The following is a 26,717-nucleotide window of genomic DNA, read 5'->3' as shown; positions in this document are numbered from 1 at the left end:
GGGCCTGGACGGTGTGAGTGCCGACAGCCTAGACCAGGACTAGCAGGCGGTGTGGCTCCAAGCGTTCAGCACCCCTGTCAGTCGCTCTCATCCCCTGTCAGGGACACACAATCACACATGCTTCGAAGAACCTGGAACTCGTCTCATCCCACTCCAACACTTTCACTCGTTCATCAACATTCGGCAGCCGCTCCTGGGAAAATGAACTCCAGGCCTGCCTATGACCATGGCGCCCACATACAACATTGCCATGGTTAGCGACTTCTTTTTCCCGCAGCCAGGAGGAGTCGAGAGTCACATCTACCAGTTGTCGACCAAGCTCAGGGACAGGGGCCACAAGGTCATCATCATCACGCACGCTTACAAGGGCCGCACCGGCGTCCGCTATCTCACCAACGGCCTCAAGGTCTACCATGTACCTTTCTTCGTGCTGTATCGATCCGCCAGCTTCCCCACCGTTTTCTCATTCTTTCCCATTTTCCGCAATATCATCCTGCGAGAGCGCATCGATATCGTCCACGGCCATGCCAGCTTGAGCAGCTTGTGCCACGAGGCCATCCTTCACGCCAGGACCATGGGACTACGGACTGTTTACACAGACCACTCCCTGTTTGGCTTTGCCGATGCCGCGAGCATCTTTGCCAACAAGATCCTCAAGTTCAGCCTCAGCGATGTGGACCATGTCATCTGCGTAAGCCACACATGGTGAGTCTCTCACCCTCGTACTTTCACTGGGTGTCGACACTAACAATTCCCAGCAAAGAAAACACCGTTTTGCGCGCCTCTCTCGACCCACTCATGGTCTCCGTCATCCCCAACGCCGTCGTAGCAGAAAACTTCAAGCCCCTCGACTACTCGGAGCCCCTGCCCGCCTCGTTCCGGCCACACCACCCACCGCCCGCCCGCCCCCTTGGGCCCCACGGCATGATCACCATCGTCGTCATCTCGCGCCTGTTCTACAACAAAGGCACCGACCTGCTCACGGCCGCGATCCCGCGCATCCTCGAGAACCACCCTAACACGCGCTTCATCATCGCCGGCGACGGACCAAAGGCCATCGACCTGGAGCAAATGATTGAGCAGAATGTGCTGCAGGACCGCGTCGAGATGCTGGGGCCGATCCGCCACGAAGAGGTCCGCGACGTCATGGTGCGCGGCCACATCTACCTGCACCCGTCCCTGACGGAAGCGTTTGGGACCGTCATCGTCGAGGCTGCCAGCTGCGGCTTGTATGTGGTGTGCACCCAGGTCGGGGGGATACCAGAGGTGCTGCCGTCGCACATGACGGTTTTTGCCAAGCCCGAGGAGGATGATCTCGTCGCGGCCACGGGCAGGGCCATCGCGGCGCTGCGCGCGAATAAGGTGCGGACCGAGCTCTTTCATGAGCAGGTCAAGAGCATGTACTCGTGGACCAACGTGGCCATGAGGACGGAGAGGGTGTACAATGGGATATGTGGCGCCATTAGCGAGGCCGAATTCTATGGGTATGATGCTGCTAATGGCGCCGGGAGCTGGAGTGCCACGAGGGGAAGGTCCGGGGTGCAGAGCTTTGCGCTGATTGATCGGCTCAAGAGGTACTATGGCTGTGGCATCTGGGCGGGCAAGCTGTTCTGCCTGTGCGTGATTGTCGATTATCTCATATTTCTGTTCCTGGAGCTTTGGTTTCCTAGGGATAGGATCGACACTTGTCCGGACTGGCCGAGGAAGGAGAGGAAGATGGATGGGAAGGAGGCTGGGTGAGGGCATCAGACCCGGTCTAGGGATGTTCCCGATTACGTCGGAGGAAGCATGCTGATACCCGGCTTAGACAAGTTATCTAAGCGATGAGTGGTCCCCCCTGAAACGAAAATGTATGCATCGATGCTCTCCTCCTTTCCTAACACACTGTCCTAGAACTCTTTCGTTCCATCCTGGTTTTACTGCCTTTCCATGTGACACGCTAACAAATAGGCCAGGGCTGAATTATACTGTTGTGGAGCTGAGCACCCCTCCCCCATCGACACACTCCCCATGGCCAAGAAGCATCCATGTGATTACTGCGGTGTGCCTGGACGCTCTGCATGGGGTCCAGTCATGATGCTGCCCCATGGCGACCGGTTTCAGTTGCGGGGCGATGAAGGAAGGCCGTGAGGCTTCGGCACTGTCAAACCTCACATCCAAGATATCATTTCGTTGAGGCGCTTACGAGTCTCAAGGCACCACTGCGATACCAGGTCTCGTTTCCACAGACAATCCCATCGAATGTTCTTCTCAGCGACACTTCGCACAAGAGGGCTTCGCAATGTTCAGCTTCCGCCGGCCCAGGTCTTGATTCCAGGGCCCGGACGACTTCTCTGATATCATCACATACTGGAGGAAGGTCGGTCGGAAACAACCAGAAGCCATCCTAGACCTGGACCTCGAGCGTCTAAAACTGCTACCACCCGCAATTCTCGATGAACTGCCAAATACAAGATTTTGAAACTCCCTCAGGAGGCGCTTGCAAAGGCGTATCCGCGCACGCTTAAGAGGCTGAGGCCCTGAGCTTACAAGAAGCTGCCCCAAAAGACATTGCTCGCCCAATGTCCTGATCTAGCTAGACCCATTGTGTTCTCACCTCTGCCACCACGCAAGCTTGCGGAGGTGTTGAGGGAGTACCCCAAGACCCACGAACGCATGATGCAGGAAAAGGTATTGGTCAAGCTATTGGAACTAGAGCCTAGTGAGATTCTGGCCCTACCGGACATTGTTCAACGAGCCTTGCGTAGTCTGGGCTCTCAATCGGCCAGTCCCCCTGCAAGCGCTGGCTCGCAGACTGGCTTGGATTTCCTGGACACAATGGCCGCTCACATAAACTGGAGTCTTGGTACCTCTACGGTTCCCCCGGGCTTTGCACCGGCTGCCGCCGGAGCATCATCACGACCAGGCCGCGTGAGAGCGACCAGGAGTCCTCTGAAACACCGATGGATTCCCGTCTTGAGGACCTGAGCCGACAAAATCATGAGCTGCAGGAGGAACTGACACGCATGCAAGCCGAGCGGGAGGAAGGCACGGTGCGGCGTCTTGTAGATGAGCACACGATGGAAATCAGCAACCAGATGACGGCGTACGAGAAGGAGGTCGTCGAAACAATGTATGGCCCGCGACGAAGCGCTCACCGGCAACAAGAACAGAGACATTGGCAAGAAGTGGAAATCTTGAAGGAGAGGCTCGCGATCTGAATCTCGGGAGAGAACGCATTCTGGCAATGGGGTAACAGCACCTTGAAAGGGGTGAGCGGTGCTGGGGCTCCGGCGAGCCCCGTCACCGGTAAAGATGAGGGATATCTCGAAAAGAGCACACCTGACCCCTATCAAACCCCCCTCGCCACATCAAAAGACCGAGTCTTCGTCCAGGCTCTCAAGACAGCCAAAGCAATTCCCAACACCGGGGCCGCCCGGCCGCCGCCCGGCCGCCGCCCTCGGACCGTATGCGCCTCAACGGCCTCTTCAAGCCAGCTATGGGAGGCGACGTGGAGGGTTTGATAAAGCGACTTACAGCGGGGACCGGCATGGGCAGCAGCAGCGAGGAGTTCTTGCGCGAGCAAGACAAATGGGACGCGTGGAGCTCGCAAACGGGCCTAAGCCGTACCGAAGCGAAGCGTCGCTACATCGAAGCGCTCATCGACAATATGTACAAGTACGCCAACACGAGCTTAACGCCGTCGAGTTGGTGGCCGAGCTTGAATCTGCGTTGAAACATGTTAAGACTGGAACAACAGTCAGGGTGTGGAGGGGCCGTTATCGGGATAGAACGTACTCTGGCATTAAGGGACAAACGAGTGGGAGGGTTGTTGCCCGGCCCGGCTGGTGCTAGCACAGTACAGGATTCTGCTAGAGGAGGCCAGAAACAGCAACCGTCACGTTTTATCCCCTGATGTCGGTGCGCTCGAGTACCATAATGGGGGAAAGGCGACATCTGACGGCTGCACCATGTGCCGTGCCGAGCCCTGTGAGTTACGTCAGCAGAACGGCGAGGCATCGGCTACGGCAGCCATCAACATTTAGCACCGAGGAGAGGCTGCAGAGCCATACCGACACCGCTTGAAGAGCCCATTAAACAAACACGGCCCTGTACCCGATGACCGCCCTGGCCCACACGGCGTGTCCGTGAGCTTCGCGCACTTGGCCAAGTAGGGATCCCGCCCGGTCTGAGGCGTGAAGATCCAAGCCTTGACATTGAGAGGGAGCTGGTCCGGCGGACATGAAGACGGGATGATGGGCGCCGTGATGTATTCAGCATAGTTGTTGCGCCGATAGTCAAAAAACCAAGACGAAACCGCTGGATATACGATCTCCCCCAGAACCCGCTCACTTCAGCCCGCCGCTCAACAGCACACTCTGACCTGTTAAGTACCCCGTCTGGCAAAACATGGTCACGACATTCGCCACCTCCCGCGGCGTCCCCAACCTCCCGACCGGAATATTCCTCACATCCCCCGCCGTGCCCTCGACGGACTTCTCATCCGGGAGCATTCCCGTCTCGCCAATCATGGCGGGCGCAACGTCGTTGACGGTAATCCCGTCCTTGGCGTGCTTCGTCGCCAGGTTCTTCATCAGCCCGTGCAGCCCGGCCTTGCTCGCGGCGTAGTGACACCCGTTGATACCGCCGCCGTGCGCGGCAAGCGACGAGACAAAGATGATGCGCCCCCACCGCTGAGCGGCCATGTGCGGAATGCTCAACTTGGACAGTATGAAGGCGGCGCGCAGGTTGATGCTGATGGTGTAGTCGAACTCCTCGGTCGAAATGTCCGCAATGTCCGGGATGCGCTTGCCGTAGCCGGCATTAGAAACCAGGATGTCTGGGCCGTCTTGGCCGTGCAGTTCGCGGATGCTCTTGAAGAGGCGATGCAAATCATCGGCCGAGCCGACGTCAACTCTGTGTGTTGAGACGACCGGGTTGAGGGCGTTGGGGGAGTGGTTGTTGCGTAGCGCCCAGAGCTCTTCTTCCAGAGCCCGGATCTTGTCCTCGCTACTGGAGTAGGTCAGGGCCAGGTTGACGTTTTTCAAGTATAACGCCCTTGCGCAGGCTGCTCCGATGCTATTACTCAAAGTCAACATCAAACGGTGTTCCATTGGTGCTCCGTATGTCTTAATTACCCTCCTGAAGCTCCTGTGATCAGAGCAAGCTTGCCTTCAATGGCGTTGCTGGCGGCTGCCATGTCGAGGTCGGATTCAAGTTCGACTTGATGAGGCCCCAGGCCTCGAGAATACCGCGTTTCCGTTTCTACAGCATGATTCACAAGTCGATGCAGGTACAGAGATCTAATGAAATGAACAAATGCAAGGGGCCTGGGTACCGATCCCGCAAGGATCCGATACCCCGCAGTCCAAACTGATCAGCCCCCGGGAAAGAGAGAAGGCACGCGGTTGACGGCCGACAACCTGAAAATCATTAACTATGATTGTGACCAATTTCAGTCACTCGCAGTGCCGCCTCAGGGAACAAGACAGTTGAAGTCGAGAGGGCAATGTTCACGGGTGGAGACACACCCCGCGACTGATTGATAGCAAAAATCGCCGACCCAAAAATATCTACACCTAAACATCAGGGCGTGGTGGTCAAGTCAATCGCTTCAAGGCCCTGTTTTGGTTTCAACCCAGCTGTGGATTAAGGACTGGACTTTTCGAAACCAGGGGAGAGAAGAGCAGGGAGCCATCAAAATGGGCACGCCATTCATTGCCCTTCAGGAACCGACGCCCCTCCCATGGGAGAAAGCCCTCCCACCCTCGGAGCAGCCCAACGCCTCTTCCATTCCGCGCACCTTCCTAGACGCCATGACAGTGCGCTCGCAAGTCTTCGTCCAGGAGCAGAAAATCCCGCAAGCCAACGAGTTCGACGCAGACGACCCGCGCTCCGCGCACTGGGTCATCTACGCCTCAGTGAACCACACCATCACGCCAGCCGTGGCCGACGCCACGACAGGCGAGATCATCCGTCCGCGGCAAAGCTCGACCCAGTCCGTCCCAATCGGCACCCTACGCCTGGTCCCCTTCCCACACCCGCCGCACCCGGTCCAAGGCGGCGTCTACGTCGACGGCGAGCTCATCACCACCACCGGCCAGGACGACAACACCACCACTACCACCGCCACCACCGCAACCACCGACCCCTCCTCACCAGCAACAACCACCGCCCCACAACCAACATTCACCCCGGACCGCCCAACAAGCTACCACGACGGCATAGAACCCTACGTCAAACTCGGCCGGCTGGCCGTGATCCCCGAGTTCCGCGGCCGGGGCATCGCCGGCCAGCTAATACGCACAGCAATCGACTGGATGCGCAAGCACCCGTCCTACTTCGACCCATCCCCGGCCGAGCGCGGTTTCTCGCAGCTAGGCATGGAGCAAGGGGGGACGCTTCCCTTATGGAACGGCCTATTCTGCTGCCACGCGCAGGCAGACGCCGTGAAAGTGTGGGAGAAGTGCGGGTTCCAGGTGGACGAGGCGATGGGTACGTGGATGGAGGAGGGAATCTTGCATTATGGCATGTTTTTAAGGGTTGAAGTTGAGAGGGAGGTAAACCAGATCTAGGGTAAGGGGGTGTTTGTAAGAGGCGTGCCTCGCGATACCATGGGCTTTAATCTGTCACTCGGAAAAAGCCAGAAGAATAAAGAAAAACAGAACTCCACGTTACAAGAAATTGCACCACATAATCACCACCAAAAGACGCCGTTCTTGTCAGAGATTCACCATTTGCTCCCTTGTTGGGAGATCCCTACTTGTGCCTGTTGACAAGAATGCCAGGCATCCACCAGACCGTAACGCGCAAAAGCAGCCCTGCAAAACAAGCCGTAAAATCCGTCCCGTCCCGGTCCAATATGCCTTCCACCCAAGCAGCCCTTTACCGGTTGCTCTTGGCAACACGCTCCAACTCGTCCTTTTTCTTGATGGCGTACGAGTTGCTGCTGCCCTTGGCAGCGTTGATCAGCTCCTCGGCAAGGCACTCGGCGATCGACTTGACGTTGCGGAACGAGGCCTCGCGGGCACCCGTCGTGAGGAGGGCAATAGCCTGGTTGACACGGCGCAGGGGGGAGACATCGACGGCCTGTCTCCGGACGGTACCAGCGGAACCGATACGGGTGCTGTCTTCGCGGGGGCCGCAATTGACAATGGCGTCAACGGCAATCTGGATGGGGTTCTGGTCGGTCATGAGGTGGATCTGCAATTCAGTCAGATTGAAATCCGGTTTACGATGCCACAAATGCGAAGTCTCACAATCTCGAATGCGTGCGCAACAATGCGGACGGCCATCAGCTTCTTGCCGTTGTTGCGGCCGTGCATCATCAGAGAGTTGGTGAGGCGCTCAATGATGGGGCAGTTGGCCTTGCGGAACCGCTTTTGGGCATAACGGCCAGCCGAGTGAGGGATGTAGACGGGAGACCGAATTTGAATGTAGTCGCTGCAGAAGAAAGCGCGTTAGCCTCCAGGCCCAGCACAGTAGCCTGCCCGCCAAATCGAGTCCAAACCGAGCGCGGTCCAGGTCGTCGCAGATTTGTGTCGTCTTACGTCAAAGAAATATCCCGAATCTCAACATCCTCGTAGCTCCAGCGGTCTGCAATTGACAACAGTCAGCGTCCGGTTCCGGATACGGTTGTGGCCGCCCATTCATCAATCGATTTGTCGTTGGAGAACGAATCACACGGGTGCACATACTGAAGAGCTTGACGCTGCCAACCTCGGCAAGGACCTCCTTGGGGAGGACCTCATAGGAGGAGGAGGCCACTTCGACTTCGCCTTCAGACATTTTTAAGATTGCCGATGGACTGGAAAGCTGAAGGTCGGTGATGAGCAGAAGTTTGGCGTGGACGACGACACTCGAGGCTTGTGAGCGAGTGGTCGTGAATTTTTTGGTGGCCCCGCCGAAAGTGGTCTAGGCGGGAACCCGGCCACTCACAGCGCCCCATTTCCTTTAGGGCTCGGTTAACCTAAGCACTGGCATCCGACGGGCTCGCCTGTCAGAAAATCTCCCCGCGCTTTGCGGCTCGACCTCCGACTCCAACCTTCATCATCCACCAGAACAGACATCCAACATGGCTCCCGCGGCATCTGGTGCTAAGAAGCAGAAGAAGAAGTGGTCGAAGGGAAAGGGTAAGCGCTTTCTGTGCCTGCGAATCTCCAATGCATCGGCCCTGGCGACAACCGCTAACCTCTGCATTTGCGAACAGTCAAGGATAAGGCCCAGCACGCCGTCATTCTTGACAAGGCCACTTCCGACAAGCTCTATAAGGATGTCCAGTCTTACCGTTTGGTGACCGTCGCCACTCTCGTCGACCGGCTCAAGATCAACGGCTCCCTCGCTCGGCGGTGCCTGAAGGACCTGGAGGAGAAGGGACAGATCAAGCAGGTAGTGGGACACAGCAAGATGAAGATCTACAGTATGTTGCGCTCGAGTTGACTGCGGATACGGAATCGCTTGCTGACAAGACTGCAGCTCGTGCCGTTGGCGCTGCCGAGTAAACATCCGCCATACATCATATCGACGGACCTGGCAGGCGGAAATGCGACTTTTTTACGACGGTTCGATTGGGGTTACGGTTATTCGGGCATGGCTGCGTCTCTGGGATCGGAATTCATTGGCAGCTCCTTCGGTGTAGCATAGGGATTGGAAGTGCTCCAGATCCTTAGACTGGAATTGCATCGAGATTCGAACAACGCCGCGGCTTCGTCCTGTCAGGTCGGGGTATGATCGACGCCGGACCATCCTTAATATGAGGTTGTGAAGCCATCGAAGGTCGGCCCAAGACGTCCCTCTGCGGAAACTCAGGCGCATCAGCGTAGCGAATTGATACCCGTCGAACATGCCTGTCGCATGAAGCATCTCAGGTGATATGTTTAAGTCAGGTTACTTACCGAAGGACGCAACACCTTGAGACTTATTCCTAAGCCGAGATACTGTCCAGAGTTCCTGCTGTCTATTGGCACGCCTCGACGATGCATACACCATGCAACCAGAGGTGAAAAGAACGGCGTCTGTTCTGGGCTCCAGACTCCACAGCCGCCTGACCGTAGCACAGAGTCACCCATATCAAGTCATGTAGTGGCATCAGGTACCACACAGGACGCCCAGGATTTTGTCCTCAGTATACAGTACAAGCTTGACCACATCAGCATCGTGTCCAGTGTCACAGACGATACTTTACCTCTTATACTCCGGCCTAACCAAACAAGGTGGCTCCGAATTGCCATTTGCCACATGCAAAGGCCAAGATACTTCGAGACCTTACCTAGAGTGACAGAAGATGGCCGAAGTCTCCTAACCTCAGACTTGGCAAGTGGATCATTCTTCAGTTTGAAATTCTCAGTCTTGAGACATCAAAACTTTCCAGCTGGGTCCAATTGACGCCGTTCCATTGGCTGTTGAGTCTCTTCGGAGGTTTTATTTAACCTCGTGGAACATTTCAGCCGAGCAGCACTGCGTTGGCAACAAACCGCTCAATCTTGTCCCGATATCCGAGTCAAACCCGCGATAAGGGACGGGAGGCTTGTGTCAGATTGGGCCGCTTGCGAGTGAGAGGCACTGAGAAACGATGTCAAAAACTCCGAGAAGGCCATGAATGACTACAGTTAGTGACGCATTTACGAGAACTTGAGGCTGCATGATGAATTCAAAACTGCTGCTCAGCTTCGAAATCCCCATGGCCGCCAACTTGGCGATTGCAACAAAAAAAAAAGAATGGGACCTCGGGCTTTACCGGCACTGCAAGTGGTTGGTTAACGTTAGCGTCACGGCAAGGCTGCAAGAAGCAGCAACGCTTCCCCCCGTGGTTGCCGTGCACCCCAGTGGCTGTTGTGGCTGGCCCGTGCGCCTAGCGCGACCAGGGACCGGAAAGACTCGCACCTCAAAAGCTGGTCTCTTCCGGGCCGCTGCGAATTTTTTTCCCTCTTCCACCCCAACTTCCAGGCCTCGCAGAATTCATTTTCTCGCGACTTCCTGCATCTCTCCATCTCCTAGACTCTCCCAGCAGAGCAAGGACTTCCCTCTCCACTCCATTCTTTTCCATTCAGAGTCGTCTTTCATCAGACAATCAAAATGGCGAACAAGGAGGATATTAAGATCCTGGGCATGCCGGTAAGTCGTCACTATGGTGCAATTTGAAAATCCCTCGCCCCATCGCGCGTCTTTTTGTCTCGTCTCAGGACGCGATCGCAGGCCCCAATTGACCTCATTGCTGGGTGTCTATGGTTCCTGCGACCATGGTCCATGCGAAATTGCGTGACGACAGACTCCTCGACAGCTTTGGGGCGAGCGGTTTACAGTCGGGATTATCAACAGGACAATTTTGCTAATTTGCTCCGTCACAGTCCTTCGTGGTCGACTTCTTGAGTACGTGACTTCCGAGCCTCATCGGCGCCAGCGGGCGGACGTACAGCGAATGCTGTAGAAGGCCTACTGCGCCGCAGTTGGTTCCGCGAATACATGCTGACGTTCATCCGTAGTGGGTGGTGTCTCCGCCGCCGTCTCGAAGACTGCCGCTGCCCCCATTGAGCGTATCAAGCTGCTCGTCCAAAACCAGGTATGTTGCAGCGCTTTGGAACGAGCCCTGCCTTGACCATGGTGTTCCGAGAGCCAAAGCCGCATCGGCGCCCAGTCAGCGGTCGGTGTCACGTGCATTCGCATTGTCACCGGGCCAGGGCAGAGTTGCTGGACATGACCCGAATTGTGCTGACAATCCCATAGGATGAGATGATCAAGGCTGGCCGTCTTGACCGCCGCTACAATGGCATTGTCGACTGCTTCCGCCGTACCACCGCCGATGAGGGTGTCATGGCCCTGTGGCGTGGTAACACGGCCAACGTCATCCGTTACTTCCCTACCCAGGCCTTGAACTTCGCCTTCCGTGACAAGTTCAAGAAGATGTTCGGCTACAAGAAGGACAGGGATGGCTACTGGAAGTGGATGGCTGGTAACCTGGCCTCCGGTGGTGTAAGTTCTGGCGCGCTTAGGTTCTTATCGGTTGGTGTCTGACATAACCCAGGCCGCTGGTGCTACCTCGCTCCTCTTCGTCTACTCGCTCGACTACGCCCGTACCCGTCTTGCCAACGACGCCAAGTCGGCCAAGAAGGGTGGTGAGCGCCAGTTCAACGGCCTGATTGACGTCTACCGCAAGACCCTTGCGTCGGACGGTATCGCCGGTTTGTACCGTGGCTTCGGTCCTTCCGTCGCCGGTATCGTCGTCTACCGCGGTCTGTACTTCGGCATGTACGACTCGATCAAGCCCGTCGTCCTCACCGGCGCGCTCCAGAACAACTTCCTCGCTTCCTTCATGCTCGGCTGGTGCGTCACTACCGGTGCCGGTATCGCCTCGTACCCTCTTGACACGGTCCGTCGCCGCATGATGATGACCTCTGGTGAGGCTGTCAAGTACAAGAGCTCGTTCGATGCCTTCCAGCAGATCGTTGCCAAGGAGGGTGTCAAGTCTCTTTTCAAGGGTGCTGGTGCCAACATCCTCCGTGGTGTTGCTGGCGCTGGTGTGCTCTCGATCTACGACCAGCTCCAGGTCCTTATGTTCGGCAAGGCCTTCAAGGGCGGCTCTGGCTAAATTTCGCCAATCACTGTACAACATCATGGGATGATGGAGGCGGTTGGTGACGAATCACGGTTCGAGCAGTTGGCTGAACCAAGGGGACGTGGTGGGTCGGTGGCGTTGAGCTGGGAGACGGGGATCCTTCGTGGGAGGCAGCAGATGCTTCTGGACGTTGGGTATCGCGGGGTACAAAAACTGGGCATATCTGGCGTTACTGGGACGCGGATGGGCCGTTCACCCGTTGTAATTTATACTCTTGAGCCATTCCCGGTGTATTCCTTGCTACCATTTCGCGTTGGGGTTGCCGTTTCTTCGCATGGGTGTTTCCTTTGTTGCATGCGATTCATAGATCCCAATAGTTTCTGGCCATTTCAACCGTGTTTCCTTCCTGAAGTGCTCAATGTTCGTCTCCAGTCCAGTGATAAGATGAAATAATTGGATGATTTGGTTTTGGTGTTTCGTAAATCTAAACTACCGAGTTACGTAATTTAATCGTGCGAGGTCGCGTCGCGTCTCCCACTTCTTGCACTTGACAGCCTGCAACAGTTTCCACACAGCATCAAACACATCTTGAGTTTCACACAATCGCAACAAAATCTCATTTTCCTGGCGCCATCCGCCGACCTGTCCTACACCAAATATCCTTTCCATAGCAGAACTCGCACGCCATGCCACCCAGAGCGTCAGGCACCAGCTCCGCAGCCCGCGGTCCTGGGAGACCTGCAACAGCGACAAACACTTCAATGACGGGCAGAGGCCGGTCAACAGCTGCTTCTAGGGCCAGCAGGCGTGGTGCTACTTCCTCTTCGAGAGGTAGGGGAGGAGCCGCTTCTGCTGCGTCGGCGCAAGCGCGGGGGAGGAAGACACAGCAGCAGTCGCTGGAGGAGGAGGATGATGATGATATGCCGGATGTTGTTGACCTTGATGCTTTTCTCGATCAAAATAGGGACGAAGATGAAGAAGATGATGATGATCACACGCTGGATGGGGCCGTGGAGGAGGAGGATCGGGATCGTGGCCGGGACCGGGTAGGACTTGGTGGTGGTGGGGAGGATAGGGAAGAAGAGGTTGATGATGAGGAGGAGGAGAGGAACAGAGAGAAGATACCGCAGGAGTTGTTGACGAGGATTCTCTATGAATTCTTTGAGAGGGAGGGGACGAGGATCACGAGGGATGCGAATGCTGCTGTAGCGCGGTATGTGGATGTTTTTGTGAGGGAGGCGATTGCGAGGGCGGCGGTGGAGAGGAGTAGGGGTTTCTTGGAGGTAAGTAGTGCGTGCTGTTCCTCGGGGAGAAGGGTGTCACATGTGGTTGGTTTGTTGCTGACTGATGGTGAGCAGGTTGAGGATCTGGAAAAGATCGCGCCGCAGTTGTTGATGGATTTGTAGAGGGCCCGGAGGCGGAAGGAAGGGGGTTCATCAAGGGCCGGACCAGTTATTTAACGACGGAAGATCGTTCGACGACTACAATGCCGCTCAACTTGAGGGCAGAGGAAGGCCTAGCGTCACTCTGCGATGCATAATGTCTGCTCCAGCAGCATATCCTCGCGTCGTGCTTTGAGGACGCGGCCCACACAGGGCACAATCCGAGCTGCACTGCAAGCCCGGGTTCGCGCGCCATCCGGCGGAGCGACTGCCTGCCATACCAGGCATTTACAAAATCCCGAAACTCTCTTGCAACTTGAACGGATGAATACACATTGATATTGATAACGGCGGGATGCCATGGTGGTCCACTATCTGAGGTGTCCCAGAGGGCCAGCGTTTTGCGTGGAACGAAATTGGTTGACGCGGTGGCTAGCCCGAACAGAACAACAAACCGGTCAGAAAACACCAGACAATAACTCACCTCGCAATGGCTTACATTCCCTGGCCGGGGTAATCAAAGTGCGAGAATGTATGCCAATGATTGTGGCATAAGCCAGCGGGGCTGTAACCCAACACTCAGCGTCGGCAGGACTCCAAGCCCAGTGGTGACGATCTAAGCCAGCCAGCCAACCGTGGCAGACCTGGAGACTGATACAGGGTTACGGTCGACTCGGGGAGTTCGCAATTGGGAGTTGCCGCCATGATACATAATGGCCGCGTCCTTGGAATCTTGCGGCCGCGTTCAAAGCAAAGGGGCCCCATAGGTGTGTGTGATATATCATCTCTCAGTTCCATGCGCTCTTTCTTTCCAACCCACGGCAGTCTAGGAACTGACCTCTGGACCGTGCTCGAGGGTCTTTGTTTGAGCAACAGCATATTGTCTTTGTAGGCATCTCCTATCAGTTTCATGGAATGTACCAGGACAGTTGGTTCGGTTTTGAATGTTGGAATAGTATCTGGGCGAGCCATCTTCTCGCTTGTTCGGGTCTGTTACTTCGAGATTCTGGATGGCCCTTCACTTAAGTACACACGGTGAGGTAGGGATTGTTTACAACCATTTAAGACAGTCCTATCCACGCTCCATGAGCTGTTCGAGTTCTCCATCGCATCACCCTTGTTATCCCAGCAACAAGACATCACTTTCAGACTCAAAGCGGCCCGTTCACACTTTCAGAGATCATCGACTTCAAAATCTTACTAGGGGCTTACTTGGTCTCAGTAGTCCTTCAACCATCTACTACCATGTGCAAGTTCCGCATGGGATGTCGCAAAGAGGGGAAGCTATTCACGTGGTGCTTGGACTGCTACAAGTCAGTTTGCCCACGTTCGAAGAATTATGTTGGGGTTGGAAGCCACCAGTCATGGGTGAGTTCTTGCTTTCGCCACATGGGACCGTTGGGTTCATTCCTCATATCACAAGCAACATCAACTGACTGTATGCTGGGCAGAGGAAGAGCCTGAGAAAACACAAGACACAGGCCGGGAAACGAGGCAATGTTCAACCCAAGAGGGCGAGTAGTAATAGGGGCTTAGGTCGAGAGGCACAGATTGCTAAGTAGGGATGGGCCAGGTCATCATGCCAACTAAAACTGGAAGACACAATGTCAAGGCCTTTTTTTGGGGGGTTTACAATGATTGGTTTGCTGTACTCATTACTGTCACGCTATACACATGTAGATCTAAGAAACATCACCCTAGTACAGCCATCGACGGCTTCATGTATCTTAGAATCTAGAAATAGAACTAGAAGCACAGGAGAACAGAGGAGACGATCTATCGGGATTTTTATGAGAAATGCCTCAGGCTAGAACCTAAGGTGGCATCATGGAACCTATTAGTCTCTCAGCGAACCTGGGAGGCAGCGAACCAGGGAGACAACGAAACAGTAGGAGCATTATGATGCTGGCCAGAAGAGCAAAGCTAACATGTTGCTGCTGCCCTGCAGGACATGCTATCTCTTCATTGAGCTTGTCCGGTATGACTATGTCTGCCGGGAAACGGATGTGTAGCTTGACATCTAACAAAGGCAGTGCCTTCCTGCGGTGGTGTTCAAGCTGGCTGTCTGAGGGGAGACAGAGTTGAGATGGAGAACAGTAGTCATCACCAGTGATCCTTCATGAATAGAATAGGCCACGTATTTAGAGCCTGTTCAAGAATAGAGTTGAGTCACTTGCGTCAGATATCTGGTCTCATGTAGCCCTGCCTGAAACTCTGTTTTCGTCTGGAGCGCCAACCTGTTGGTCCTACCCCCGTGTTTGATGAGTTGTCTGGATAGGCGACTCGGATGCAGCATTGAAACGAACAGGTGGGCGAGGAACACTGATCTGTCCGCCCATGGAAGCCAGGTTTTCTGATAGTTGTGTTTTCGCTCCACGGCACATTGCCAGAATAGCAGCAGCCCATGGACGTAAAAGGCGCTTGTTCTCATGCACCTTGATCACTTCCCCTCAGTCCCAAACCACCGGTAGTATCTTTTCAGCAACGCAACGCATAAGACATCAAACGCGAGCAGCTGACACGCTCTCGGTACCTTAGTATCGTCATCATATCCCATTGTTATCAGCATACGCTCTTTACCCTACAAACCATCAAACAATGTGCGAAACCAGAGACGTCAAGCAGACGGATGAATCCATCGTCACCTACAAGACGGACTGCCAGAGAAGCACATGCAGCACGTCGAAGTATCATGGTAAGTTCTTCCCTTGCCTGTCATGAGCTCGGACCGCTCGGTAGAACTGACCTTGACCCTGTAATTATTTAGACCCTAAGGCGAAGAAATAGGTCTTGAAACATGGCCCCAAGGCACAGCCTTGGAGGCATAAGGCAGGGTCGACATGAGGGGACAGGGTCGACAGGCAACATAATTCACACATGGCCGAGACATATCACTGCTTGTTTTCGCCAATTTTTCTTAGTCATGCTTTACTAGCCTTAGTTAGTAATTCATCACCCGTTGCTTTCAATTGAATCCTGAAACTAGACCCTTCGTACTTGCTCTTGGCAGCTTTACATCACTTGTGAAATAGGGGTATAAGGAAAACAGTAAAAACGGGGAAAGGTAGACTCGGTACATTTCACATCACCCGCTAATTATCCCGGCAGCATCAAGCCTGCTCAGTGCACACTGCATACCTGCTACTTTGAACCGGTATATAGCTTGACGTCCAACAAAGCGAGTATCTTCCAACGGGAGTGTTCAAGTTGGCATGTAGACAGACTGGGGCGTCCCTGTTGGATCCCGGCCGTGTTCAATGAGTTGTCACGAGAAGCCAATTCCTAGTCAGCATGGAGTGAACACGTGGGCGTGGCACCCTCTAACCTGTTTCCCCATCTTAATCCAGCTTTCGTTGATGGTTTTTGTACTCCTGGCTCCAGGACACATTAGCAACACAATAGCTAGAGTCCATGACCATAAAAGGTGTCCCTCTTCAGGCTCAATGTGCTCTTCCCCTAAGCCTCAAGCCACCCCTATCTTCTCAGCAACGCGAAACGAACCACTTCAAACTCAAAGCAGGCCACTTACCCTCGCTGGTCATCTTCATACGATATCACTCTCCGCACACACTTCAGGATCCTTTGAACCAGTTAAACGATGTGAGACTTCAGAAGTATCAAGAGGGCTGACCGATCAACATGGAAGTGGAAGACGGCTGTTACATGAGCACGTGGAAGTATTCGAGTTGTTATAGTAAGTTGTCTCTACACCTGTCAGCGCCAGGTTGAACTACCTTGGCTTAAATGTCGACCGTGGCTCCAGATTCAGATGCCACAGAGGGTATAGCCACATCCCAGGGTTCAACCCAAGGCACCACTCAGGATTCAGGATGAGAGAACGCACAACATGACTGAGCACGGTTGGATTTGCATAGTACACACAGCCAGGTAGTATTACAGTGGACCTGGAATGAGCGGACCAGTTCAAAGACTCTGACTTTGATGATTGAGAGAGGGAAGATGGTATCACTGGCTACTTTGTTTCTCGGAGTTATGTTCCTAGTATTGCATTTAACGTTATTTATCAAGTCTTCACTCTGCGTGAATGCAGAACTGGAACCCTGTACTGGTATTGTTTTCTGGAGCTTACAACACCCTGTGAATCTGGCGAAGGAAGGAAGAAAAGAAGGAAGTGCAAGAGAGACAGGAACATTCTTCGTTGTTTGAGCTGTTTCGCTTCAATAAGTCACCGCTGATTATCCGGCATCAAGTCTGTTTCCCCCATTGAACCATGGCTCCCAACAGGACCTCCCTGATTTTGGAAAGGCTGTAAAGGTCATTATCTCGGTCGAGTGAGTAATGTCTTCCTTGGCCCAATCGTAGGTACCCCATTTGAGCCCCAGCTCCTCTCCTTCTCGTCAACAGGAGTCGAAGTCAATGATGACAGGGTTGGAGCCGTGGCTATGCATCATGACATTGCTGGGGTTCAAGTCGTTGTGTACCAAGCCCAGCTGATGGAGGTGCTTGATGCCTTCCTGTATGCCCCGGGGACAGGCCTGCGTGTCAACCTGCTCGCTGCTGCTCACCGTTTCCTGGAGAGTCCTGGCGTACCGTCGAAAACAAAGAGCCGTCATTCTGCCGTCTTCGACGAGACGTTCAAGATATTTCGCGACATTCGGATGGGGATGTTTCGCGAGGCACTCGCAGATATCCAGCTCATGCAACATCAGGTCGGTGAACTTCCATGTCGAAACCTGGTCGCCGTAGTCGAGGAGACTCTGTCGCTTGATGTGGACGTTGTTGGGGAGTGGTTCGGGAGCCTTTGTGAATCTGGGATCGTAAACTGGCCAAACGTCGTCGGCCGGGATCTCGGTCAGCTGAAGACCCACGATATTTTGGGCGTAATGCTCCTTCGATCAAGCCGCTTTTGGCTGTTGGCGAAGAAATCCTGGCCATCATCTCTGCACCGGAGGATGATTTGTGAGTGGTCAAGACCATACCATCGCTGTCACCGGCACAAGCGTCGGCCACTTCAATCACCTCCATGGAATCCAGTGCTTGGCCCAAGACGGGGCCGACCTCTGCTCCACTCGGAAAATTGGATCTAATAGGTAGCCGTTATGTTGAGGCGATGCAGCCAGCGGGAAGCATGGGGCAGCGGCGAGGTTGCATTTTGGGACTCCACTGCGATTGAAAAGCCCAGAGCGCTTGGTAGCAGTTCCTGAAACCCCAAATTGTTTGACAAGTGTCACAGGCTGCGGCAGACGCCGCATATTTGCAGCCCCGTCCCTGTCAAAAGGTGGGTCCCCAGGTTCTCGCCTCACACAAAGGCCCAGTCTCCGCAACGGCGCCGCCTGGAAGGCTCAACCTTATTTTCAGCTCTGTCCGGTCGAAGTGCAACCATTCCCGTCTTTCAACCTTAGCGCCGGGCCCTGTCAATTGGCAAGGCGGCCACTTTCCAGGCCCCTCGATAGCCACAATCTTCCATGAGTTGTGAGTTGACCGTGGTTAATATTGGACATTGGACGGGATGGCGCCAGGTGGCCGGCAAACCTCGTTTCCGTCCGAGGGCGCTACGCAGTTGATTCTTGCTCGGGCATCGAGCGCTGGATTCCATGACTTGAGTGCGCTTCAGTCAGCGAAGTCATGAGGATGGCTCTGCGCGCAGGTCGACCACATGGACAAGCTCATTCTGGCGACGTCTCACCAAATGAATTGATAAAAATCCCTGTTGAAACACGCGGTTGCAAATGTCAAGGACAGACATCCCGCCATCGAATCCGGGTACGTCCCTCAGTTACCAACAAGGGCGCTCACCCCCCTCCCCCCTCCCTCCTCCCCAAACAGCTAGACTCAGAAGCAAGGAATTCTTGCAAGCAAGTCTGAAAGTAGAACTTTGTCCGCTTTGTTCTCAAAATCGCCATGCAGTCTTCTGATTTGCTCCTGTCTCTGTTTTGGGCTGACTAGACGCCGGACTCGATGGCAAAACATGGCGATGTTTCGAAAACTCAAACATCACCCCGGGCCCTGCAGCCACAAACCCCTTCCCCATCCGACCTTCACGACATGGCCACACTGTACCATGGGACGATCCTTTACATTTCTGAAGGCCTCGGAAAACGTTATAATTCATGCCGTGCCCGGATCGTCAGGCCGGCCTCCTTCCCGTGCCACCAGTTCAGTCCATAGTCATCACTTCGGGGTGCCCTCGCTTTCCAGCTTCTTTCTCTCTTCTTTCTCGTGCCGTCGTCTGTTCTTTAATCTTCGACCCAGGCTAGACCTGACCTTGTTGCACAGCGCAAGTCGCTTTTGATACCCCAGTCACTCTTTCGACGACCCGGACCCTCGCTTTTACCAATAGACGAATCTTTGTTCAGAATGCAGCTCACAACACTCGTCCTCACCGCTCTTACGAGCCTGGCTTCCGGTAAGGAACCTTGAGCGTCGAGGAAGGAAGCAATAGCATGCTAACGAGAAATACCAGCCCAAAAAACCTGGGTCGTTACCGTCGCGCGCAACGGCAGCCTGACCTACTCGCCCGACAAGCTCGTCGCGCAGCCCGGCGAGTTTGTCCAGTTCCAGTTCCTCGCCGGTAACCACACCGTCACGCAGTCGACCTTCGACAAGCCATGCCAGCCCATCAGCTTGAACAGCAACGTCACGGGCTTCCACTCGGGCTTCCTGCCCGCCGCCGCCAGCGCCTCCATGGGCATGGTCCCGACCTACACCATCCAGATCAACAACACCAACCCACTGTGGCTGTACTGCGCCCAGGGACGGCACTGTCAGCAAGGAATGGTTATGGTCATTAACGAGCCGTGAGTTTTCCCACTTGCAGTCTCGATCATGGTGTTGGAAAGCTAACACGCCTTTCAAGTGCCAACAACGCCAGTCGCACCCTCGAGAGCTACAAGTCGCTCGCTGCCGGGGCTCAAAGCCTGGCTCCCGGCGGTACTCCCGGGGCCGGGGGTACGACGGGCTCCACCAACACCCCCTCGGGCACTGGTGGTGCAGCCTCCCCATCCCAGAGCGTATCTGGTGCTGTCGCTGTGCTCACTGCTCCGGGCACGCTCGCGCTCGTCGCTGCTGCTGGCGCTGCCTTGCTGCTTTGATGGAGGACAGGGTAGGGGGGCCTTATGAGGCGAAGTTCGTTTTTGCAGCGGGATGTTAATACTCACCAGGTTTGAGAGTGATGGTGGACGACGGGTTCGGATATACCTTTTGTATGTGGGGGGAGAGAGGGGGAAGGGGGGTGGTGGTTTCTCTTCTACATTCGTCATCAGCTGTACATGTAACATGCTCCACTGCATTGAGCTAAGCGGATATTACGTCGGTAACCGTATATCTTCACCGTAACAGAAGGGTTGAGTGATGTAGTGACCTGAACGTAGACTTGACCACAAGATTCATCGCCTTGGCAGGTTTTGGCAAAGATGATTGAGGTAAAGGAAAAGTACTAAAAAGCACACCACCGAGCCCCTTGCGGAGGTCGATGGCTACGAAAATCCCCAGTGGCGGTTCTCGTTGGGCGGCGATTCGGCGGGGGGTCGAACTGGCGACCTCCGGGGGAGTCTCGCCGGACCAGGCGGGAGGGGTTCTTAGACCGCACCCTTCCCACTTAACAGGGGGAAGCTGGCTACCGGAGGATTGCAGACGGAATACATGCAGGGCGGTTGTGGTGCCGGGGAAAGAACTGTGGCATGCGGCAGAGTTGGGATGAAATGAAAAACTAACCAAGAGGAATATAACTAGGAAAACGCATCTCCTAAACAGAGATTACCTCCCTTCATGCCCCGGAACAACCCTCTTCTTCCGCCCCTTAGCCGCTTGCTCACACAACGGCCTCCTCGGCTCCGTACCCGGCCAACCCTCAGGCAACTTAACATAACCAACAAACTCATACTCAGGCTTCTTCCTGAAGAACTCGACCCAGTGCCTCAACGCATCGTTCACCTTTTTCAGCGCCTCCTCCCTCTCGTTTTTCCTCAAAACCTCCAACTCCTCTTTGCTCCAGTACTTATCCACGGCCGGATCGTCCAGCGGCAGGAACATATCCTCGACCCCCCTCATGTCGGGCGTGCGGTCCTCGGCGAAGCAGCCCGTCACGTACGCCCGCGCCGCGTCACACCCGGCAAAGTAGTGGTATGACCCGCCCGGGCCATAGGTACGCGGATTGGAGGACACGTCGTAGATTGTGCCGTTAATGGCGAGGTAGATCGGTTTGAACGGGTCGCTGCCGTCGTAGGCAGATAGTTCGATGGGCGTGAGGTAGACCGGACCGCGCTGCGGTTGTCAAAAGCAGTTAGATGGGGACTTTGTGTGGGTGGGCAGAAGGGGATAGGAGTCGGGGGCCCCTCGTACGAATTGCTTCATCCACCACTCGGGCTTGAGGTACTTGGGGGGGTCGGAGATGCCCCACGAGTAGGTCTCGCCATTCGAGATGAGGTAGCTTAGGCCGATCCAGGCGAGGCCGATGAAGGTAATAACGCGGAGAATGTCCAGACAAAGAGAGGCTGTGCTGTAAGCTGCGTCGTCGTCCAACCGTTCTTGCGGCGATTTCCTCTTGGGCTTCTTTGGGATCTGCTCCTTGAGTACTTCCGTTTCCGATTCAACCGGTTCAGAACTTGGGGAATCGTTCGATTTGGGTTCCGCCTTGCGCCGCCGGACGGAGGGTTCGTCGGCCATTGTGTGGAGATTTTTGTGCCAAAGAAATTTGAGGCTCAGTATCGATTTGGGTACAATTGAGAATGAAAATCACGGCACATCTCTTCCGTTGATGTTGCCAGATTGTCTTATGGATGAACCGGGTATGCAAGGCTGAGGTGGGATGTTGCATTGGAATATGATCGTCACCGATTGGGTGCCCAAGGCGCGAGGCTGCCTAGCTGCCCACTTTGTAATCCGCGTCGCCCATAGCAACCCAACCCTGGTCAGGCAAGCCGTCAGTGATTGGCAGCATCAAATTGTGAATTGGCGCAGTAAATACTACCGACAGCCAAATTAAAAGCTCAGTGGTTCAAGTTATTGACATATCTGTCGCACATACAGTCGTACACTTGAAGCACTGTCTGTGGAAGGCGCATTTTGCAGAGTTCCATACGCGCATCAGCATCAGATTGCATTATCAGTTCAGTCATCATCGGCTCTTACATCCTCTCTGCCCCGCGGCCTTCTCCACTTGCTCCCGATCAATTCGTGAAGATTGCGTATCGACCACCAGTCAATCCCACCAGGGAGACACAGACAACCCACGACCAACAAAGACAGTGCATTGCATGACACCACGATAACACATAGTACGAGCTCGACGATGTCGGTACCGTCGAGCCCCGGCGGCGGCGGCCAGCCGCTGCAGCCCGTCTCGCACAACGCCCAGCGCGACTCGGCACTGTTTTCACCCTCCCAGCAGCAGCGCATCACCTTTGGAGAGAGCGCCTCCGCCCGCGACAGCTCGGTCCACGAAAAGATCAACCAGTACAACAACCTCGCCATGCAAACCAAGCAGCTCGAACGCAAGACAGCCGACGCCGCCCTCAAGCGCGCTATGCTCGGGCGCGAGGAAGCCGAGGCAGAGATGCGCCGGTATCGCGACGAGGTGAGGCAATTGAGGAAGCAGGTTGAGGAGGGAAAAGACAGAGAGAGGAGGGTTGGAGAGAGACTTGAGGCAGTCATGGTGGGTTGACGACTCTTTGAGGACATGGCATGGGACAGGCCGGCTAACTCCAGCAGGAAAACTACGGACGTGTCAAAGAGACGCACGCCCACACGCAACAATTGTGGGAAAAAGAGATTCGCCGCGCCCGAAAAGAAACTTTCAAGGTACAAAGCTCGCTAGTCAAGGCGCAGGAAGAGCTCAAATCCTGCCGGACGGCGCAAAAGGCCGCCGAGGACGAGCTCAAGGCTGAGCGGGAACGGAGCAAGGCGCGGGAGCAGGAGGCATTTGACGCTCAGTACAAGCTGGTCAGCCTGCAAGCGCAGCTGGATCAGGCGCAACAACGAATTAGAATGCTGGAGCATGAACTCGACGCCATCAAGACGCTGGCCAAGAACGAAGTGGAGGTTAAGCGCCTTGCTTCGGAGGACTCCGAAGACGGAGACAACTCGACGGGACCACGCAAACGGGCTCGGACATCCTCTATCTCTGCTTTGGCGACAAGCGATCCCGAGATTGAGACGATTACGATGTTGTGGGAATGGGAGAAGCAGCGAGCGGACCGAGCATTAGAGCAGGTCCAATTCCTCGAGGCGGAATGCCAGCTGAAGATTTGCTCGGCCGCCAAGGAGATGCGCCGGAACAGCTCGAGCCGGCGGTCTAGTCCACGCCGCAAGCGAACCAGCGTGCTGACATACTCGGATGCCGGAGACCCGATGATTCTTAGTGAGAGCCGCCGGGCTTCCGTGGAAGCCCCGAAGCCGACGCCCAGGCGGTCCAAGACGGACATGCTCAAGGCGGAAAGGGAGCCAAGGCGGAGCACCATCTTTTACCCTGCTGAAGGCATCTTCCGGACAGTGTCGCAGGCCGAAGCGGATGCCATAGCAGCAAAGTCGGCAGCCTCATATGTGGTATCACCCACCGAGTCGGCACCGAGCATGCCCATCACGCCGACCGACAGCGAACCCATGTACCGCCGCACACCGTCCGTCGACCCCCCGGACTATGCCGTGGTTTCGAAAGAGCGCACCTCGCTGCTCTCGCTGCTCGACGCACCCCACCGACGAGACCCCAGCCCAGTCTTCAATATCCCCACAACCGCCGGCCCGGCCCCTGAAGCCCACTCCGCCGAGCCCGAGGACGACACCGACGCGCCCTCAACAGTCAAACCTACCCACCTTCCACTCCGCGACATCGCCGTACCCCCGCTCGAATCTTCCTCGTCCTCCCTAACCGACCCACTCACCGACCCTCTCCCCTCCCACATCACCACTGAACAAACAATCCCGTTCACCCGCCCGCACACCACATCCTCACACTACCCAACAACGACAGCGACCGTAACAACAACAAGAGTCCCGCTGCGCGAGGAACCCACCGACGGCCCGACGCTGGCCCAGCGCCTGATGAAGATGCAGCGTACCCCGTCGCGACAAACGGGGAACAACATCAACGACGTGGTCGACCTGGACAAGCCCAGCTTCGACGCGACTAACCCTGCGCTGACCCCCACCATGACAAGAGAGCAGGCGCTCGCACAGATCAGGGAGCGCAGGGGCAGGGCGAGGAGCGTCGGGCGGGTTGGGTCCAACGGGTCTAATTTTGGTTCGAATACGGGTTTGGGTTCGGGTTCGAATGCTGCGGTTGGGACTGGAGGTGGGAGTTTAGCGGAGGCGAGGAGGATGATTTCTGGTGGTGGTGGTGGTGGTGAGGCTGCTGGTGGGGTGGTGAGGAGGAAAGTTAGCAGTGGGGAGCTGGTTAGCGGACGGAGGATTTATGGTGGTGAAGTGGAGGAGAGGGGTCGGGAGAGAGAGGTTCGGCGGGAGGTTAGTGCTCCTACTCCTGCTGGTGGTGCTGCCGCCGTGGCGAGGACGGGGACGGTGAGGGGTTTGTCGGCTGCGAGGAGGGTCAGGTCTTGATGGGGTACTCTGGCGGATGGTTCTGGGTTGCTCCTGAGGTGTTTGGATCGAAGCTGTTGGATCAGGGTGGTTGCCTGATTTGTGGAGATGCGATTTTGGGGTATTGGGGGGCGGCCGTCTAAAGAAAGGCGATTTGGACAAAGGCTTTGTTGGTGCTCGTTTGTTGGTTGGTTGATTGTTTGGATCTTGGAGCCAGGAGTAAGGCTCGCTTTGTCAGGGGCTTGTCTGGCCTGGATTGGCTAGCCTTTGGTCTTTTGTGTTTGTGTATTTGTTCCGCTCTGCATAGGACAGCGAGGGGTCGTTTTAATGTATGCTTTTCAACTTTGCTCAGATTCTGTCACCAGATCCAAAACCCCATCTATCATGCTAAAGCTCTTTGTACACTCGCCCAATCAGCATGAAACGGGGAGGAGCACACACTGCCAGTACACCCCAGACAAGCCCGTCCTGAGCAGCCAACCTTCCTTGTCTCTGACTACCTGAAGTAAGCTAACGCAAATCAACCTTGATACATGCTGGAAGAACCTCACTAAGGCGTAACACTTAACACACAACTCAGCTCAGCCCTTCCTTCTCAAAGCGCCATCATCAGCCCAGCCACAAACAACCCGAAAAGCACCCATCCCTTCAACTCCATCCTTCTCTCAGCTCCACATACAACATGAAGCGCCGTGATCCTCGACTCACCAACCTCCCTCCCGTTCATCTTCATGCACCCATCAATATGCGTGACCCACTTCCCTGTACCATTATCAAAATGTAGCTGGCTGTCCGGGGATCTCACACCACAAATAGCAGCCGCTGATGAGCGAGACCTGGTTGGGCGCGCAGCACTCCGTCATCCACGGCGCCGAGATATTCGTCCCCGGCACGAGCACGTAGTTGATGTCCTGCGGGACGAGGCGCTCAGCTTCAGCGGGGAGGGCATCCGGGCCCAAGCAGCGGAGCGTGGTGTTATTGGACATGCTCTTGTTGCATCAATGCCTGAGATAGGTGTTCGAGTCGGAAAGACGCGGCGATGCGGTCGACTTGTTGAACTTTTAGGTTGGGTGCAGTGACGGATTTGCGATCAAGCATTTCAAAGGTTTTGTCTGGAAAGTTGTAGGAAACATAACTGGAATGATCCAAATCAAGGGGCGCAGAGGACAAGGCTCAAAACCGTAAGAGTAAGAAGACCAGCTTCAAGTTGTTGTTCGCCGGTCGTCGCAGATCTTCATACCATGACATCAGTCCAAAACCTGCACTTGGCTTGTTGGCTCGTTACGCCAGTTGATTTAGGAAGGTTGCGTTGGTCAATATACGCCTCGCCTGTTGTTTTAGGTTGACCCGTGCATACATCAATATAACCGTCTGATTAGCGACAATTACATCATCAACCGCTCAATCAGATGCATGACCCTATTTCTATACAACCTCAACTGCGTGCATTGCGGCATCCGTGCTGCAAACACCACTGCGCCGCATCTGTACCTACCTTACGTTGCCCCAACGAGCCGTGCTGGGATATGTTGGCTCACAAAGACGAGCGTCCATTCCAGCCCACGGTCCTGAGCCGCTCATTTTTCATGAGCCTCCCCAATAAACAAGCAGTTGAGTAGGGCAGGAGCGGTATATGAGTATACAGCTCAGGAGGGCGTGAGCACTTGGATTTAGAGCGGCTCGAGGCCGTGAGCCGGCAATCAACCGTGACTCAAAAATTATCTTTGTAAACCAAGCCAAATTGGCTTATCATGGCCTTGAGCCGTTTGACAATCCCACTCGCCTTAATCGGCCAAGACTGTGATTGCGATGCATCAGCTGGTCGGAGGGTGACTCAAGAGACCTGTTGGCAACATGAAAGTGGTATTGCGCCGCGATGGATGCTCGCCTTGCGAGGAGTCAGAGTTTCATCAGGAAAGCGACGTGATGGTCAAAATGGGAATCGTGCCCGCCTGTATGGGCAAGACTGAATGCCCAGTGTATGCTCGTTAGACAAGAGTGCAGCTAACCGCCTGTTTTCCAAGGTTTTTTGAGGGTTGTTGGTTCTTCTCACCCCCAACATAATGTCTTCCCGGAGGTTCGGCCAGAGCAGGAAACGTAGCAGCTCAAGCAAGACTGCGGTGCCGAATTTATCTGCCTCAACAAAGAGTGCAGGTAATTGCCTGTCTTCCCAGGCTGATATCCCGGTTTTGAGGCTTGTTGGTTCTTCTCACCCCAAACGCAATATCTTTTGGATGCATTTTGGTGAGGAAAAGCTTCCCCGAGATTTCGACAGTGCAGCGAGGGAGTCCGGGAGGGGTCCTGAGTCTTGGGAG

At 55.1% G+C, this 26,717-nt stretch overlaps 13 protein-coding genes across 13 annotated transcripts; 8 read left to right on the top strand and 5 right to left on the bottom strand.

The window, feature by feature from the left end:
• Positions 1-226: 226 nt before the first annotated feature.
• Positions 227-1,740, top strand: N657DRAFT_576688 (glycosyltransferase family 4 protein; the record flags this gene model as incomplete). The annotated part of the gene is made up of 2 exons (XM_062789197.1): positions 227-705; positions 759-1,740. 2 exons carry the CDS (start codon positions 227-229, stop codon positions 1,738-1,740), a joined length of 1,461 nt encoding a protein of 486 aa, XP_062645631.1.
• A 1,202-nt stretch (positions 1,741-2,942) lies between these two features.
• N657DRAFT_682358 (uncharacterized protein) lies at positions 2,943-3,715 on the top strand (the record flags this gene model as incomplete). Its single annotated transcript, XM_062796475.1, has 2 exons — positions 2,943-3,112; positions 3,394-3,715. The coding sequence occupies 2 exons, from the start codon at positions 2,943-2,945 to the stop codon at positions 3,713-3,715; spliced, it is 492 nt and encodes a 163-aa protein (XP_062645630.1).
• Positions 3,716-4,058: 343 nt separating this feature from the next.
• Positions 4,059-5,430, bottom strand: N657DRAFT_99459 (NAD(P)-binding protein). Its single transcript, XM_062797632.1, has 2 exons — positions 5,118-5,430; positions 4,059-5,058 (listed from the first exon to the last, which is right to left on the bottom strand). Exons 1-2 carry the CDS (start codon positions 5,177-5,179, stop codon positions 4,329-4,331), a joined length of 792 nt encoding a protein of 263 aa, XP_062645629.1. The 5' UTR covers positions 5,180-5,430; the 3' UTR covers positions 4,059-4,328.
• A 251-nt stretch (positions 5,431-5,681) lies between these two features.
• N657DRAFT_576606 (uncharacterized protein) lies at positions 5,682-6,554 on the top strand (the record flags this gene model as incomplete). Its single annotated transcript, XM_062789192.1, has 1 exon — positions 5,682-6,554. The coding sequence occupies one exon, from the start codon at positions 5,682-5,684 to the stop codon at positions 6,552-6,554; it is 873 nt and encodes a 290-aa protein (XP_062645628.1).
• Positions 6,555-6,864: 310 nt separating this feature from the next.
• On the bottom strand, positions 6,865-7,767 carry N657DRAFT_657390 (40S ribosomal protein S5; the record flags this gene model as incomplete). Its single annotated transcript, XM_062794807.1, has 4 exons — positions 6,865-7,182; positions 7,239-7,422; positions 7,530-7,575; positions 7,677-7,767. The coding sequence occupies 4 exons, from the start codon at positions 7,765-7,767 to the stop codon at positions 6,865-6,867; spliced, it is 639 nt and encodes a 212-aa protein (XP_062645627.1).
• A 286-nt stretch (positions 7,768-8,053) lies between these two features.
• Positions 8,054-8,480, top strand: N657DRAFT_682354 (ribosomal protein S25; the record flags this gene model as incomplete). Its single annotated transcript, XM_062796474.1, has 3 exons — positions 8,054-8,111; positions 8,189-8,398; positions 8,455-8,480. 3 exons carry the CDS (start codon positions 8,054-8,056, stop codon positions 8,478-8,480), a joined length of 294 nt encoding a protein of 97 aa, XP_062645626.1.
• A 1,450-nt stretch (positions 8,481-9,930) lies between these two features.
• N657DRAFT_647337 (mitochondrial carrier) lies at positions 9,931-11,933 on the top strand. The gene is made up of 5 exons (XM_062793291.1): positions 9,931-10,092; positions 10,326-10,347; positions 10,461-10,537; positions 10,702-10,947; positions 11,000-11,933. Exons 1-5 carry the CDS (start codon positions 10,054-10,056, stop codon positions 11,561-11,563), a joined length of 948 nt encoding a protein of 315 aa, XP_062645625.1. The 5' UTR covers positions 9,931-10,053; the 3' UTR covers positions 11,564-11,933.
• A 150-nt stretch (positions 11,934-12,083) lies between these two features.
• Positions 12,084-12,994, top strand: N657DRAFT_99369 (uncharacterized protein). The gene has a single exon (XM_062797631.1). The coding sequence runs from the start codon at positions 12,217-12,219 to the stop codon at positions 12,934-12,936; it is 720 nt and encodes a 239-aa protein (XP_062645624.1). The 5' UTR covers positions 12,084-12,216; the 3' UTR covers positions 12,937-12,994.
• Positions 12,995-17,270: 4,276 nt separating this feature from the next.
• N657DRAFT_682351 (uncharacterized protein) lies at positions 17,271-17,898 on the bottom strand (the record flags this gene model as incomplete). The annotated part of the gene is made up of 2 exons (XM_062796473.1): positions 17,271-17,695; positions 17,853-17,898. 2 exons carry the CDS (start codon positions 17,896-17,898, stop codon positions 17,271-17,273), a joined length of 471 nt encoding a protein of 156 aa, XP_062645623.1.
• A 1,332-nt stretch (positions 17,899-19,230) lies between these two features.
• On the top strand, positions 19,231-19,964 carry N657DRAFT_576970 (uncharacterized protein; the record flags this gene model as incomplete). Its single annotated transcript, XM_062789223.1, has 3 exons — positions 19,231-19,279; positions 19,337-19,670; positions 19,730-19,964. The coding sequence occupies 3 exons, from the start codon at positions 19,231-19,233 to the stop codon at positions 19,962-19,964; spliced, it is 618 nt and encodes a 205-aa protein (XP_062645622.1).
• Positions 19,965-20,628: 664 nt separating this feature from the next.
• On the bottom strand, positions 20,629-21,553 carry N657DRAFT_622270 (cytochrome b5; the record flags this gene model as incomplete). Its single annotated transcript, XM_062790645.1, has 2 exons — positions 21,214-21,553; positions 20,629-21,135 (listed from the first exon to the last, which is right to left on the bottom strand). Exons 1-2 carry the CDS (start codon positions 21,535-21,537, stop codon positions 20,629-20,631), a joined length of 831 nt encoding a protein of 276 aa, XP_062645621.1. The 5' UTR covers positions 21,538-21,553.
• A 319-nt stretch (positions 21,554-21,872) lies between these two features.
• N657DRAFT_599972 (uncharacterized protein) lies at positions 21,873-24,754 on the top strand. The gene is made up of 2 exons (XM_062790065.1): positions 21,873-22,525; positions 22,582-24,754. Exons 1-2 carry the CDS (start codon positions 22,163-22,165, stop codon positions 24,421-24,423), a joined length of 2,205 nt encoding a protein of 734 aa, XP_062645620.1. The 5' UTR covers positions 21,873-22,162; the 3' UTR covers positions 24,424-24,754.
• Positions 24,706-25,715, bottom strand: N657DRAFT_647331 (uncharacterized protein). Its single transcript, XM_062793290.1, has one exon. The coding sequence runs from the start codon at positions 25,386-25,388 to the stop codon at positions 25,176-25,178; it is 213 nt and encodes a 70-aa protein (XP_062645619.1). The 5' UTR covers positions 25,389-25,715; the 3' UTR covers positions 24,706-25,175.
• Between the last annotated feature and the right edge of the window lie 1,002 nt (positions 25,716-26,717).

This window comes from Parathielavia appendiculata (assembly GCF_033297405.1).
Source record: "Parathielavia appendiculata strain CBS 731.68 unplaced genomic scaffold N657scaffold_10, whole genome shotgun sequence".
Lineage (NCBI taxonomy): Eukaryota > Fungi > Ascomycota > Sordariomycetes > Sordariales > Chaetomiaceae > Parathielavia > Parathielavia appendiculata.
The sequence above is the reverse complement of the archived record's forward strand: the minus strand, read 5'-3'. Positions and strand labels throughout refer to the sequence as shown.